Source organism: Chelonoidis abingdonii, chromosome 5 (genome assembly GCF_003597395.2).
Source record: "Chelonoidis abingdonii isolate Lonesome George chromosome 5, CheloAbing_2.0, whole genome shotgun sequence".
NCBI classification, from domain to species: domain Eukaryota; kingdom Metazoa; phylum Chordata; order Testudines; family Testudinidae; genus Chelonoidis; species Chelonoidis abingdonii.
The window spans coordinates 83,513,522-83,525,532 of NC_133773.1; the positions used below are offsets into that span (position 1 = coordinate 83,513,522).

Here is a 12,011-nt window from a genome sequence, read left to right on the forward strand (position 1 = left end):
ATGGAGGTTTGTAGAGCAGTGATGGGGAGTGGAAAAGTGTATTAATTGCTCATCATAAACTTACTCACAGCAGCAGGTACGTTGTGGCAATTCTGGAAATCCCTTAAACATGCATAAGTGCTTTCCTGAATGTGGGCCTATGTTCCCTGCACAGGCATAAAGTCTCCAGGTGTTAGGATCTATGCCCTGTATCTTTAAAACTATAGCAGTAAGCCAGGTAGGAAGGGTACTGAGAAGGTTTTGGCCAGAAACACTGCAGTGGAGCAGAGCAAACACTGCAGCTTAAGGAATAACACAGTTTAGTTAATTTCACTAGAGCTCTTTGTTCTAAGTTATAAGAAGGCCTTCTGTGATTCTTTATGACATGACACCAGAGACCCCTGCACAGGTGTTCTCTTCCCTTTCTTTCAGTGCAGCTATGCCTCACAGAAACACAACTGGTCCCACAATATATAGCATGGAACGAAGCACATATCAGCATAATGCTTTGGTTATCATCAGCTTGGGTACGAGGCCAATGGAACATCCTGCTAACATGCATTGTATACTATATATTAAGGAACTGAGTGTCACTGCAATACTTTCATCTTCATCATATCAGGTCCTGCATCGTCACTGAAGCCATTATATGCAACGGTTATTTTTTAAGTGTGAATTTCCAATTTGTTAAGGTTTGGATTAGTGGTCATTTTATTTAAGCAACCCTAGCAGTTACACAAAATAGCTTTGAAATTATACGCATCTATCAGTATTATAGAATTTCTGTCCAATCTAGACAATGGGCACTGAACTGCCCTTGCTCTTTTGAGTCACCTTTGTGTGTGTGTCCGAAGGGGGAGCAAAGCAGTAGTAGCCAATGGGAGGGTTACTGAGCCATTCTACCTGTGCAGGGAAAATTGCTGGAGGGGTTAGAGGCAGCAAGTTCAGCAGTTACTTCTTACTGCTGCTCCAAAATGGAGTGATGTGTGCTCTGTAAGGGTAATGCTGCTGGAGGGCTGAGCATCCCCCCAGGGCTAGAGACACCCTTATAGTAGGTTAGTCAGTTGGCAGCCAATATCTTGTCCTGTTCCTGCCCTGGTATTCTAGGGTGCTCCCTGTCCCCTTTTCATCAATATCACATGTATAAAAGACAAGCTATAATTTAAATCTGTAAATATTATGAGGGAGGGGAGACACGATACCTGGTAGGTCACGTTTGATATGACATCCTGTTGATTAGGGCAGGATTCTAAATGGGGACTGAAACAGTATGGAGAGACTGTACTTTGCTGCTTCTCAGAGCAAGGAGAACAGTACACACCCAACTATGCTTGCCAGTGATAGCAACATGCTTGCTAGCTGGCTGGGCTGCTGGACATGCCCCTCTCCCTGCCGTCGATATCCTATTGCAGACATGATGGATGGACAAGAGGACTAGTTGTGATACCTCCTACTGCTTTCAAGTCCTAGGGAGAGATCCCTCTCTCCTCCTTTCTTGGGCAGGATTTTGCTGATAATCTGAAGTGTAGAATTTCAATATCAATATATTTTGAAAAGTGCATTTCATATAAAACATATAACTTAGCTAAAAATAATGTGGACTGCAAAAAATTATTTTAAGAAATGCACAAGTACAGGACACAAAATGGTAAAGTTCCTGAGATTATTATTTCCAGAAGAAAACGTGTTTGGAGCTATATTTGAAAAAATAGGGACAGATTGAGCTTTCACTTACTTCAGTGTAAATCTGGGGTAAGCCCAGGGACTTCAAAGGAGTTGCTTCCAATTTGGGCAAATATAAATGAGAGCTGCATCTAAATCCTTTTATACACATTTCTGGTTCTGTTTATAATGACTCATTATGATTCAATGCCAGGAAATAATTAAAGACATTTCAAAACCATGACTGATGAAACTAATGATGTTTTGCAAGAGAGGTTTTACTGACTCTATTGTGTATTTTATTTAACTCGTTAAGATAACACAGCAGCAGTCTTGCAGAATACACTTGATATTTTTTAGCAAATGTGGCACTAGCGAAAATTTCAGCACAGGACAAGAATGTTAAAGAAAAAATAAGAGGAGTATACTCCACAATTTATATTAAAAAGCCATAGATTTCCCCCTGCTTCAATTACATGATTTCCAGAATAGCCTTATAAAGTGATCATCATAATAACCGAAGACACACCTTTAAAGAGGGTATGTCTAAAACCAGAATTCTTTGGCAGTCCATTTTGTCATTCTTACCTTGAGTAGTTTGATCACTTTTTAAAATAAAAAACTCAGGTTTGAAATGTCTTTACAAAAGACATTCAATTCTCTGAGTCTGCCAGTAGATACATCTGTGCACACATGCTGTTACAGTAGTTTGTTTACGGGGAATATCTCGGTCAGTCAAACTTTAAAAAATATTTTAAACTCAAGCAATGATTAAAAAAAGAGAGAGAGAAATAGAACAATGAACTCCTCATGGTATGAACTTTAAAACAGGATCCCTGTCAAGAGTGATCAGTTTCTACTCGTATTCACCTTGACAGTATCCTTCAAGTTTTGATTATTTTCATTTTCTGTTTGCCATTTCAAAGGGATAGTGTCTCTCTCAAAATTTAATGGAGACACTTTACATTCAATAATTTTGCTGCCATGGAAATTGCAAAGTGTATCATTTGAGCAGTGGAAATGGAACCTTCACTAAAAATAGCTTAGAGTTCTGTTCACAAAAAAGTTGTGTTGCTCAAAGGTAGCAACATTTGTGACAGAACTGAATACAATTTTATAAAATGGACAGAATTAATTATAAAACATTCAGATTTTCATCTATTGTACATAAAATATTGTTAGTATGACATTATTTATTAATATTATTAATGTGCAGTGCACATTTGTTACTATAAACAAAATGGAAGAGCTACTGCATTTTTTTCCCCGTGGTCATCACATTATGATGCATATATTTATTATTCCTTTTAATTATCAGAAAATCTTTGTCGTTGTAAAGCTCCAATTATTGAAAACAGGGATTCTCCCTTAATTTTTTTATTTTACTGCATTATATTACTTTGCTGTATTGATCACCTAATTGTAAAATAATGCTGTCACCATTTGATAACCAGATTACTATATTGTTGTGGATGGACAACTACTCTATCCATCTTATATTATTTATCACATATAGCTATGTAAAAATAATACCCTTTCTTCATCATGCCCTTTATATGGTAAACACTTATGCTAAACTGCATAAACAAATACTCAAAAATGAAGTGACAAAGGGTTGGAAATGAAAGGAACAAGGGTGAATGACTCAATCACAAGAATAAAAGAAAGGAAGGTAATCCACCTTGGAAACACAGTGCACTATCATTGTCTTGCTTGTTGTTGTTGGTTGTATCCATGTCCTGAAAAGAGGCACTAAGAGGTAGTCTTCCACATTCATTTTGGTACAGTGGACAATGAATGGCACCATCTTGAGGCAGTGGATGAAAAGGCTGGTGCATGGGACTTTTTCTAAGAGCTTTAAGAGACGAATTCCTTTCGGGTATATCTGGAAGCAATTCAGTAATAAGTTTGTGTAATATACTGTTGTCAGGCAAGCTTCCCCTTCTCTTTTCTGCTTTAATTTGGTCACAGATATCTTTAAGAGCAGAATCTAGTGCCTGGAACACAGATGATTTGCATTTAGTCTTCTCAGTCTGTTTTTTAGGGGCTGAACTTTTTTTCCTCCGGAAAGGCACTGGACTGACTAGGAATGCTATCTTAGAGAGGCCAGATTCTGCTTCTTGTCTCCTTGGATCTTCAGTATTTTCCTGTTTAGCCCTTTCATGCTTTAACATGGTGGTGAAGCGGGTGTAGGATGCTGGGCATCGCCCCTTGCAGGTGCTGATGAGATGCTTGTGGTGATGGTGGTGATGATGGTGATGATGGTGATGGTGGCCTGATCCATAAAAACTCTCAGAAGATGTAAAGGAAAAGTGGTCAAAGTCACTTTCACTACAAAAGGATGAGCCTTCTATCTGGATAAAGTCACTGAGGTCAGAGACCACTCCATCTTGATCACTGTCAGAAAACTCCAGATGCGATCTTTGTGGTTCATCACTGGTCACTTCAATATGAATTGGCACCAGAGTTTTAGGCTTGCAGTTCCGTTGTACTTGAATGGCATGTCTACCTTGATTTTCCTCCTCCAGCAGGGACTCGATAGAAAATCGCCGATTTGAACATAAGCCATTTTTAGGAGGCTCTAGTGTTACTGTTGATAATGCTTCATCACCTAAATTCGGCATTGATTTTGATTTTTGAATTAATTTTTCAAATTCGGATATCCTCGTAGGTACCATGTCCCTGGGCACCTCTTCAGTAGAAGACTCTCTCCAGCCCTGAAGCATACCTTTGTGCTGTTCTTTTTCATACTGTAATATTCTGGACTTTACAGAACAAATCACCTCAGAATTCATCAAGTCCTTGCGATTGATGCGGTGCATCTTCTTGTACATTTTTAGGAATCCTGGGGTATCATGTGCAGATCTATGACGAATTCTTGACCGACTAGCACTGCGGCTCTCAGGAACATATGGGGAGGCCCAGGTCAATGAGCAACTGCCTTTGGAATCCTCCTCGCAAATGAGAGATACCATACTTTCAGACTTGGCCTGTGCATCAGGAAAGCTATCATGATCATCTGTTAACAGATCATCGCAGCTACGAGATTTCTGCTTGGGAGAGGCAGTTTCTTCTGTGCTGCTCCAGACTTCTGCATTCTGACGAGTCATTTGCCAGCCATTCTTATAATGGTTTGCCCTTCTTGAATCACTTGGAACAGCCAAATGCTGTCTATAAGAGCTACAATAATCTAATTCATTTGAAGTGTTGTGGTTGTGCACTGAATAACTGAAAAGGGATGGATACACTTGACTAATATCTCCACCTTTATAATCCATTGAGCAGCATGGTAAAAAAGAGACATTGCCAGAAATTAACAGGTTCAAAAAGTTGGAAGTAATGTCAGTAGATATCAGAAAGAACAGAAAAGAGAAAGCAGTTGGTGTATCTAATCTAGCAATCAAGTACAGCATACACATTCCTAAAGATTAGAAGAGAAAAGCAAATAATCCATGCTACACAATTATTTAATTTTCCAACTGTAAAAATGTACTCCATATAATTTAAACATCAGAAAGGATTTAGTGCCATATGTTTCTATTAATAATAAAACACATTTAAATACTAGAGTGTTAAGGCAGTGCACATCTTTACATTAAAAGTATCACATATAAAAAGGTACCATTGGTTCTGAGGCTGGTAGAAAGGCAATACAACTACAGAAGAGGTAGAGATGGGGCCAAACCAAAAGTCTGGATCTGAAGACACCCTACTTCTGGGAAAGCATGAATCCAGAGGCAGAACTGAACTTTTTCTCAGACCCGTCTCAGGGACAGGAACCATAATCTATTGTTTGTACAGAACCTACCACTATAGCTTTCAATCTGATCTGGCCTTTAGATACTACCAAAATATAGATGTTAAAGAATAACATCAAAAACAAATGCCAAAAATGAGCAAATGTAAATTTATGTTTGACAAAAAGTTCTTGTTGAACACTTGGATTTTGACTTTTGCACACAGTTGTGTTTGGTCTAGGACGGGGGTAGGCAACTTATGGCAATGTGCCGAAGGTGGCACGTGAGCTGATTTTCAGTGGCACTCTCACTGCCCAGGTCCTGGCCACTAGTCCGGGGGGCTCTGCATTTTAATTTAATTTTAAATGAAGTTTCTTAAACATTTTAAAAACCTTATTTACTTTACATACAACAATAGTTTAGTTATATATTATAGACTTATAGAAAGAGACCTTCTAAAAATGTTAAAATATTTTTCTGGCACGTGAAACCTTAAATTAGAGTGAATAATTTCTGAAAGGTTGCTGACCCCTAGTATAGGATGAAAGAGAAAACAGTGTTGTGTATGCAAATCATTTACCACAGCTGCACATTTAACTAAGACGACTTAGAAAAAATCTCTGTATATGAATGGATGGGAGATTTCTGGTCTCTCAGGTAGCATATGTGTGATGAAACTATGTGATGAATGGATCTTGAATGGACTAGGATGGAACATTACAACATAATATGTGAACAATGCAGCAGCCTCACTAAACACATTTCTATGTGTACTTGTGGGTATGTTTCCTGCAGAAAGCGTCCCAAAGTTCCAGCCATTTTTCCTTTTATTTTCCCTACTTAGCTGGCTGTCCTTCTGAGTGAAGCTGGATATGGCTGTCTCTGGAACCCATCAGTGTTGCTCCCCAGATGTCTGCCAGTTCACTCTGCAGTGCTCTTGCCCAAGTAAAGAACTGAGCTTGAATCTCAAATGTGGCCATCCACATGGCACTATGTGACAACTACCTTGAGATGCTAACCTGTTGTTAAGCTTTCTGATGTAGAACTCCGAAGTGCAACTTCATAACTCATGCCTTTTTAGAAAACCGACTTCTTTGCTATTAAGAGCAGCCTTTCTGTAACAACGGCTCCTACTTACTCAACACAACACATTTACATCCCTATCTGCTGTAGATAAAATGTTTTTACTATTTTTTACTCTTCTTACACTCATAGGACAAATAGAAGAAATGAGCTGGATTCTACTTTGTTTGCATTATTAGTAGAAATGACAGTCGAATTCCAAATGAGATATTTTCAAAATGCCTAAGGACTTATAAAAGTCAATGGAATTTGTGCACCTAGATGGCATAGGTGCTTTTGAAAATCTCTCTCCAGGCTGAAAGGCCACTCATTTACATCTCTGAAACAACAATGGAGCCAATGGGTTTACATTGGTGTCACTAGGGGCATAATCTAAAAACAATAGGGTGCATTGCACTGGTGTAACTGAAGATATAATTTAGCCTGCAGAATCTGGGGATGATGGGCAAGAACCAAAGAATTCAACTTGTCTCTCAATTCTAGAGTTGAGTTTTCAGGCTGAAAGTTAGAAAAGCCATACTTTTACTTCTAACCTGGGAGTCACTGAGAGACAAGTCAGAGTCATTTTTCACAACAGAAATGCTCTTTGAGTAGAAATGGGCTGAAGCTACAAAATTCAGTTCAGGATACAGATTTCAAAGAGCCCATAGTCTGGGTTGGTCAAATTGGAACAGAACAGAAATCACCTGAAAAATTAAAATCTGGATCTGGATTTCAAACATTTGCAGAGTTGAGGCTGTATGGGTCTAGGGTTTTGGTTCAGACTTCTCTCCACTCATTATTAGTACCTAAAATACATTAACTTCATATGCCTTTTAAAGATACAATCTGAAATGATATGTTGATCAAAAATCTTACAACACACTTTTTACTTGAAAGAGTACTTGACTTCAAGAAATGTAATATTTTAGTAGCATTTCATTTCTTTATGAGACAATGAAATATAGCATTGCTCCAGGCTGGATACCCATATAAATAAGACTCAAATTTGTGGCAAATGCTTTCCAGGGATCCATCCCTCAATACAGAGAATACTCGTACCTTCATGCGTGCTGTACTTAGCTATGCTTGCCTTCCTATTACTCATCCTCCAACATCTTCCCTACTATTTGTTTGCCTTGTCCATCTGTTATGTTCGGTTGTAACCTAGAATGTAAGCTTCTATGGGCTTTTATAAGTTTATACAGTGTCTAGCACAATGAGGCTCTGATTGGAAATGTTAGTCACTACTGTAATGCAAATAAATGAATAATAAGAAGAGGATTATGAGGGAGGTGCAGAACTGTATATTTACTCCCAATGTAAACAATCACTGTTGTACCTTGAAACCTTTTGTTTGTTTGTTTACAGGTAAGAAATACTAGACACATAAGGAAGAGAGGTTTGAGTGACTGAGAATTAAAAAAGAACCATCTTACATAAGAATCAGAAACTACATGGGTTGCATCCCACCCACTACTGAGTTTTTGACAAAATCCATCATCTCAATTTCATACTGGGGCACTTTCTTTTTTGAATTAGATTCCTAGAACTTATCAGCTGCCAAGAATCAGAGGTTTGAAGGAGGAAAGGAAAGTTATAAGGATTTATTTGCATGGCAGTGATCTTGAATGCTGTTTCTCTTACTCCACTACATACTGGAAGAGTTTTAAAAATTACAACAATCTCATAAGTGCTGGCAAGAAAGCAATGTATGAAATGTAGTTTTACGAAATTATGTAAAATTTTACATATCACATTCTTTTTTGACTGATTTTCTTTGAATAAATATAGATATTCCATATGAAAAATAAATCCAGATTTGAATCAGCCTGAAACAACACAATCAAGAATGAATAGGTTAACCTTTCATTAGAAACTATATGCTGTTGTTTTTTCTTTAGTGGATTGTGTCCGAGCAACAGCATATAGTACCTGGCAGTTATGACTAACATTTAATACTGTATGCAATAAGAAGTCAGTATTAAACAAGGTTATTGCCTGTTTGCTAATCTTCTTGTCTCTTACCTTTTGCTCTTGATGGAGAAGAAGGAGAAGAGCTAGTTAAAGGCTTTCTAAGAGTAGTGTATGTGCCCTGCATATCTGCATGGCCCAGGCTAGTCCTGTTTGCATTTTGATCACTGTGCACTCTCTGATGACTTACAGCAGGCTCCGACTTCCTCCTTTTTCTGTAGTCACTTGCAGAACTAAAGAAATAATCAATATTAGTGCCAGTCTAAACTCTGTGAGCAGGGCTCATTTGAATACTTTCTCTTCAGGGATCAATAAGCAGGCCCCTTAGCCATGACCCATTTAACAGTCCCAACAGTGCGTGAATGCATAGACTAAAAATATAACAGGACAAGGCACTGTTCGCAGCTCCCCCAAGGATTGCACACTTTGCAGAGTGAAGCCCCATTTGTGCTAAAGCTGACTAAAAAATGAAAATCTATTTTCAGAAAAATTTTCAGAGTGTTGAAGCCATTTCATCTTTAAAGGTTTTGAAAAGGTTTGACCCCTTCTTTTGTTTATCCAAAATTTTTCACTTCCTTCCCTGATATTTTTTTATCTAAAACCTTATCAACACAATCAGAATGTTTACTGAAATATTTCCATAAACATTTCAATGTTTTCAAGGGATTATTTTGAGACACTAAATTTTTCACAAAAATGTAAAATTTCAACATTGTTGACAAGTTTTTGCACAAAAGGTCGTGTTTTGACTGAAGGACTTTATTTCAAAAATTTCAGTTTCCAGTTTTGGCATTTTGCTTCTTCCCAGGCTTTGCTGCTCTGCCAGAGACACGGGAAGCTTTGCCCTTGCAGCCTCTCTTGGTGCTGGGAGGCTGCCCTGCGAGCTGTATGTGGCACAACAGCTATATCCACTATCTGATCGTAACCCAGTCCTTCATCTTATACCAGGGATCGGCAACCTTTGGCACGTGGCCCATCAGGGAATTCTGCTGGCAGATTGGGATGGTTTATTTACCTGCAGTGCCTGCAGGTTCAGCCGATTGCAGATCCCATTGGCCACGGTTCGCCGTTCCAGGCCAATGGGGGCTGCAGAAAGTGGCGGCCAGCACATCCCTCAGCCCGTGCCGTTTTCCGCATCCCCATTGGCCTGAACAGTGAACCACAGCAAGTGGGAGCTGTGATCGTCCAAACCTGCGGCCGCTGCAGGTAAACAAGCTGTCCCTGCCCGCTAACACATTTACCTGATGGGCCGTGTGCCAAAGGTTGCCGATCTCTGTCTTATACAATGGTACAAATACTAGCTTTCAACAGGGAATGTGGTTTATATCTCTGGATTCCCTCCAAAGAAAGCTCTTCCCTCTGCTGCCTGGGTGGGCACATTGGCTTGCTCTGGCCTCACTCAGTGTCTCTTTTTGTCCCCACCCCTTTGCATTGTCCCACCCTTAAGGCACGTCTAGACTACCCGCTGTATCGGCGGGTTAAAATCGATTGCTCGGGGATCGATATATCGCGTCTCATCTAGATGTGATATATCGATCCCTGAGCGCGCTTATATCTATTCCGGAACTCCACCAACCCCAACGGAGTTCCGGAATCGACATGGCGAGCCGCGGACATCGATCCCGCACAGTGAGGACGGGTGAGTAAATCGATTTTAGATATTCGACTTCAGCTATGTTATTCACGTAGCTGAAGTTGCGTGATCTAAAATCGATTTTCCCCCGTAGTGTAGACCAGCCCTTAGTTTATCATGCCTGTTTAGAACCAGTAAGCAGAGGAACAAACTGCTGGTGGCACTGAAGCGGCTGTAGGCAGTTCCTGGGCTGTGTAAGTGACTCTGGCCCTGCTTGGGATAACAGTCTAAGACAGCCTGTAGGCTTCAGCACCTGATAACAGTCCCCATGCTACACAGGTTTGAGATAACCAAATTTCCCAAAGGGAAAACAGGATGCCATGTGGTGCAGGCCTGAGCCCTTCCCCCTGTTCCCCCCCCCACCAAGGGAATGGCCCAAGCCACTTGCCTGAGCCCACCCTTCCCATGCATGGGGCTGTCACAAGCCCCTTGCCCAAGTCCCGCTGCCTGCAGGGGAGATGGGGGACAGGCAGGGCTCAGGCGAGCAGCAATGCACATACTAGATAGGATGACCGTATTTCCCAAAGGCTGAGGCTGGTGTCATCACCTGAGCTATATCTGCTCTGCCCTCCCTCCATGTGAGGCTGGGGCTGGTGTCGCTGCCCTGCGTCCTCCCTCCTGTGGTGGCTGGCATTGCCACTAGCCCCCCCGCCCCACGTTCCTTCACACCTCACTTTTTTTTTTGACAGAAGTGGACATTTGTCCCATTTGCTCTTGCCAACTGATCAAGTTCGCAAGAGCCAACGGGACAAATGTCCACTTTGGCCAAAGAAGTCAGGACAACTGGGACAGGACTTAGAAAAGGGACTGTCCCGGCCAAAACAGGACACATGGTCACCCTACACAGGCTCCTTGCCTGCACTGTGCTCTTTGCCCTATCACTCTCCTCATGATTTGCTCCAGGCCCTGTACCCACCTTCACTTTTGCTGCTAGCAATGAGGAGCACCAAGGTGCAGTGACTGCAGCAGCAGTAATCAAAGTTCCCATGTGAATAGCACAATCCAGCCTAGCCAGGAAAGCTTCAGGTTTCAGAGCCAGTGACTGGAGGCTGGAGCAGACTTCCAGGTACCTGGAGCTGAGTACAGCTACAGCCAGCAAAACTTTCCCAGGCTGAATCCTAGGAAGGGATGAGGGGATTGCAGGGTTCCTTTAGAGCAGGAGCAGTGGTAAGGACATCTGAAGTTATCATCCACAGGAGACATTATGTTATCATCATCCTCCACATGAGCCTTAGACCCAGTGCAGACCTGTCTTCGCCTTACATTTTTGCTCTTTCCTACACATTTTGGCAAGCCCTCTATATATTTAGTCTCTATGGCAGGGCTACACTAGAAAAAATTGCTGGCAAAAACTGTAATGTAGATGCAGTTATACTGGCAAAAAAGTTCTCTTATCCGTATGGCTTATTCTGTTCAGGGAACTGGTTTACACTATACTAACAAAATAAGTCTTTTGCTGAAATAAACTGTGTCTACACGAGGGGGGTTTGCCAGTATAGTTCTACAGTATATTTATACTGGCAAAGCCTGTTTAAGAATAGATAAGGCTTAGAAAGCTGAGCTATGATACAGGAAATAAATAGCAGTACTGGGGTAGGCCTAAGAAAGGACAGATTAGAGGAAACCCTTGAAAAAGGTCAGTAGGAAAGAATGAGGTCTCATGCACTCAAGAGCACGTGGATCTTGCTTCAGGATACAATGTCAGGGCCTAAATAGACAGATACATCAAACAGCCACAGGTTGTTTTGCATGATGAGGAAAAAGTTAATATAAGGTGTTGCTGGGTTATTCTTTTTTCATTTTTAAATTAGGTAATAGATTAAATTTAAAGGTTAATACAAGTAGGTGTTGTGAAATACAGGCATTTTAAAGAGAGATTTGAATGAAGAGAGTCTGGTACCTTTGCACACTGGGATGGGAGTTCCAAGCACAAAGACGAGAACAAGGAATCATATGAAGATAGA

General features: G+C 40.6%; 1 protein-coding gene across 9 annotated transcripts in view; it reads right to left on the reverse strand.

Moving 5' to 3' along the window:
• Positions 1–12,011, reverse strand: part of SORBS2 (sorbin and SH3 domain containing 2) — a 436,274-nt gene that overhangs the window by 34,946 nt on the left and 389,317 nt on the right. For all 9 annotated transcript variants that reach the window (XM_075066420.1, XM_075066419.1, XM_075066418.1 and 6 more), the window contains 2 exons: positions 8,469–8,647; positions 3,323–4,906 (listed from right to left, as the gene is read on the reverse strand). In XM_075066420.1, coding sequence (XP_074922521.1) covers positions 3,323–4,906; positions 8,469–8,647 — 1,763 coding nt within the window. The remainder of the gene's footprint in view (positions 1–3,322; positions 4,907–8,468; positions 8,648–12,011) is intronic.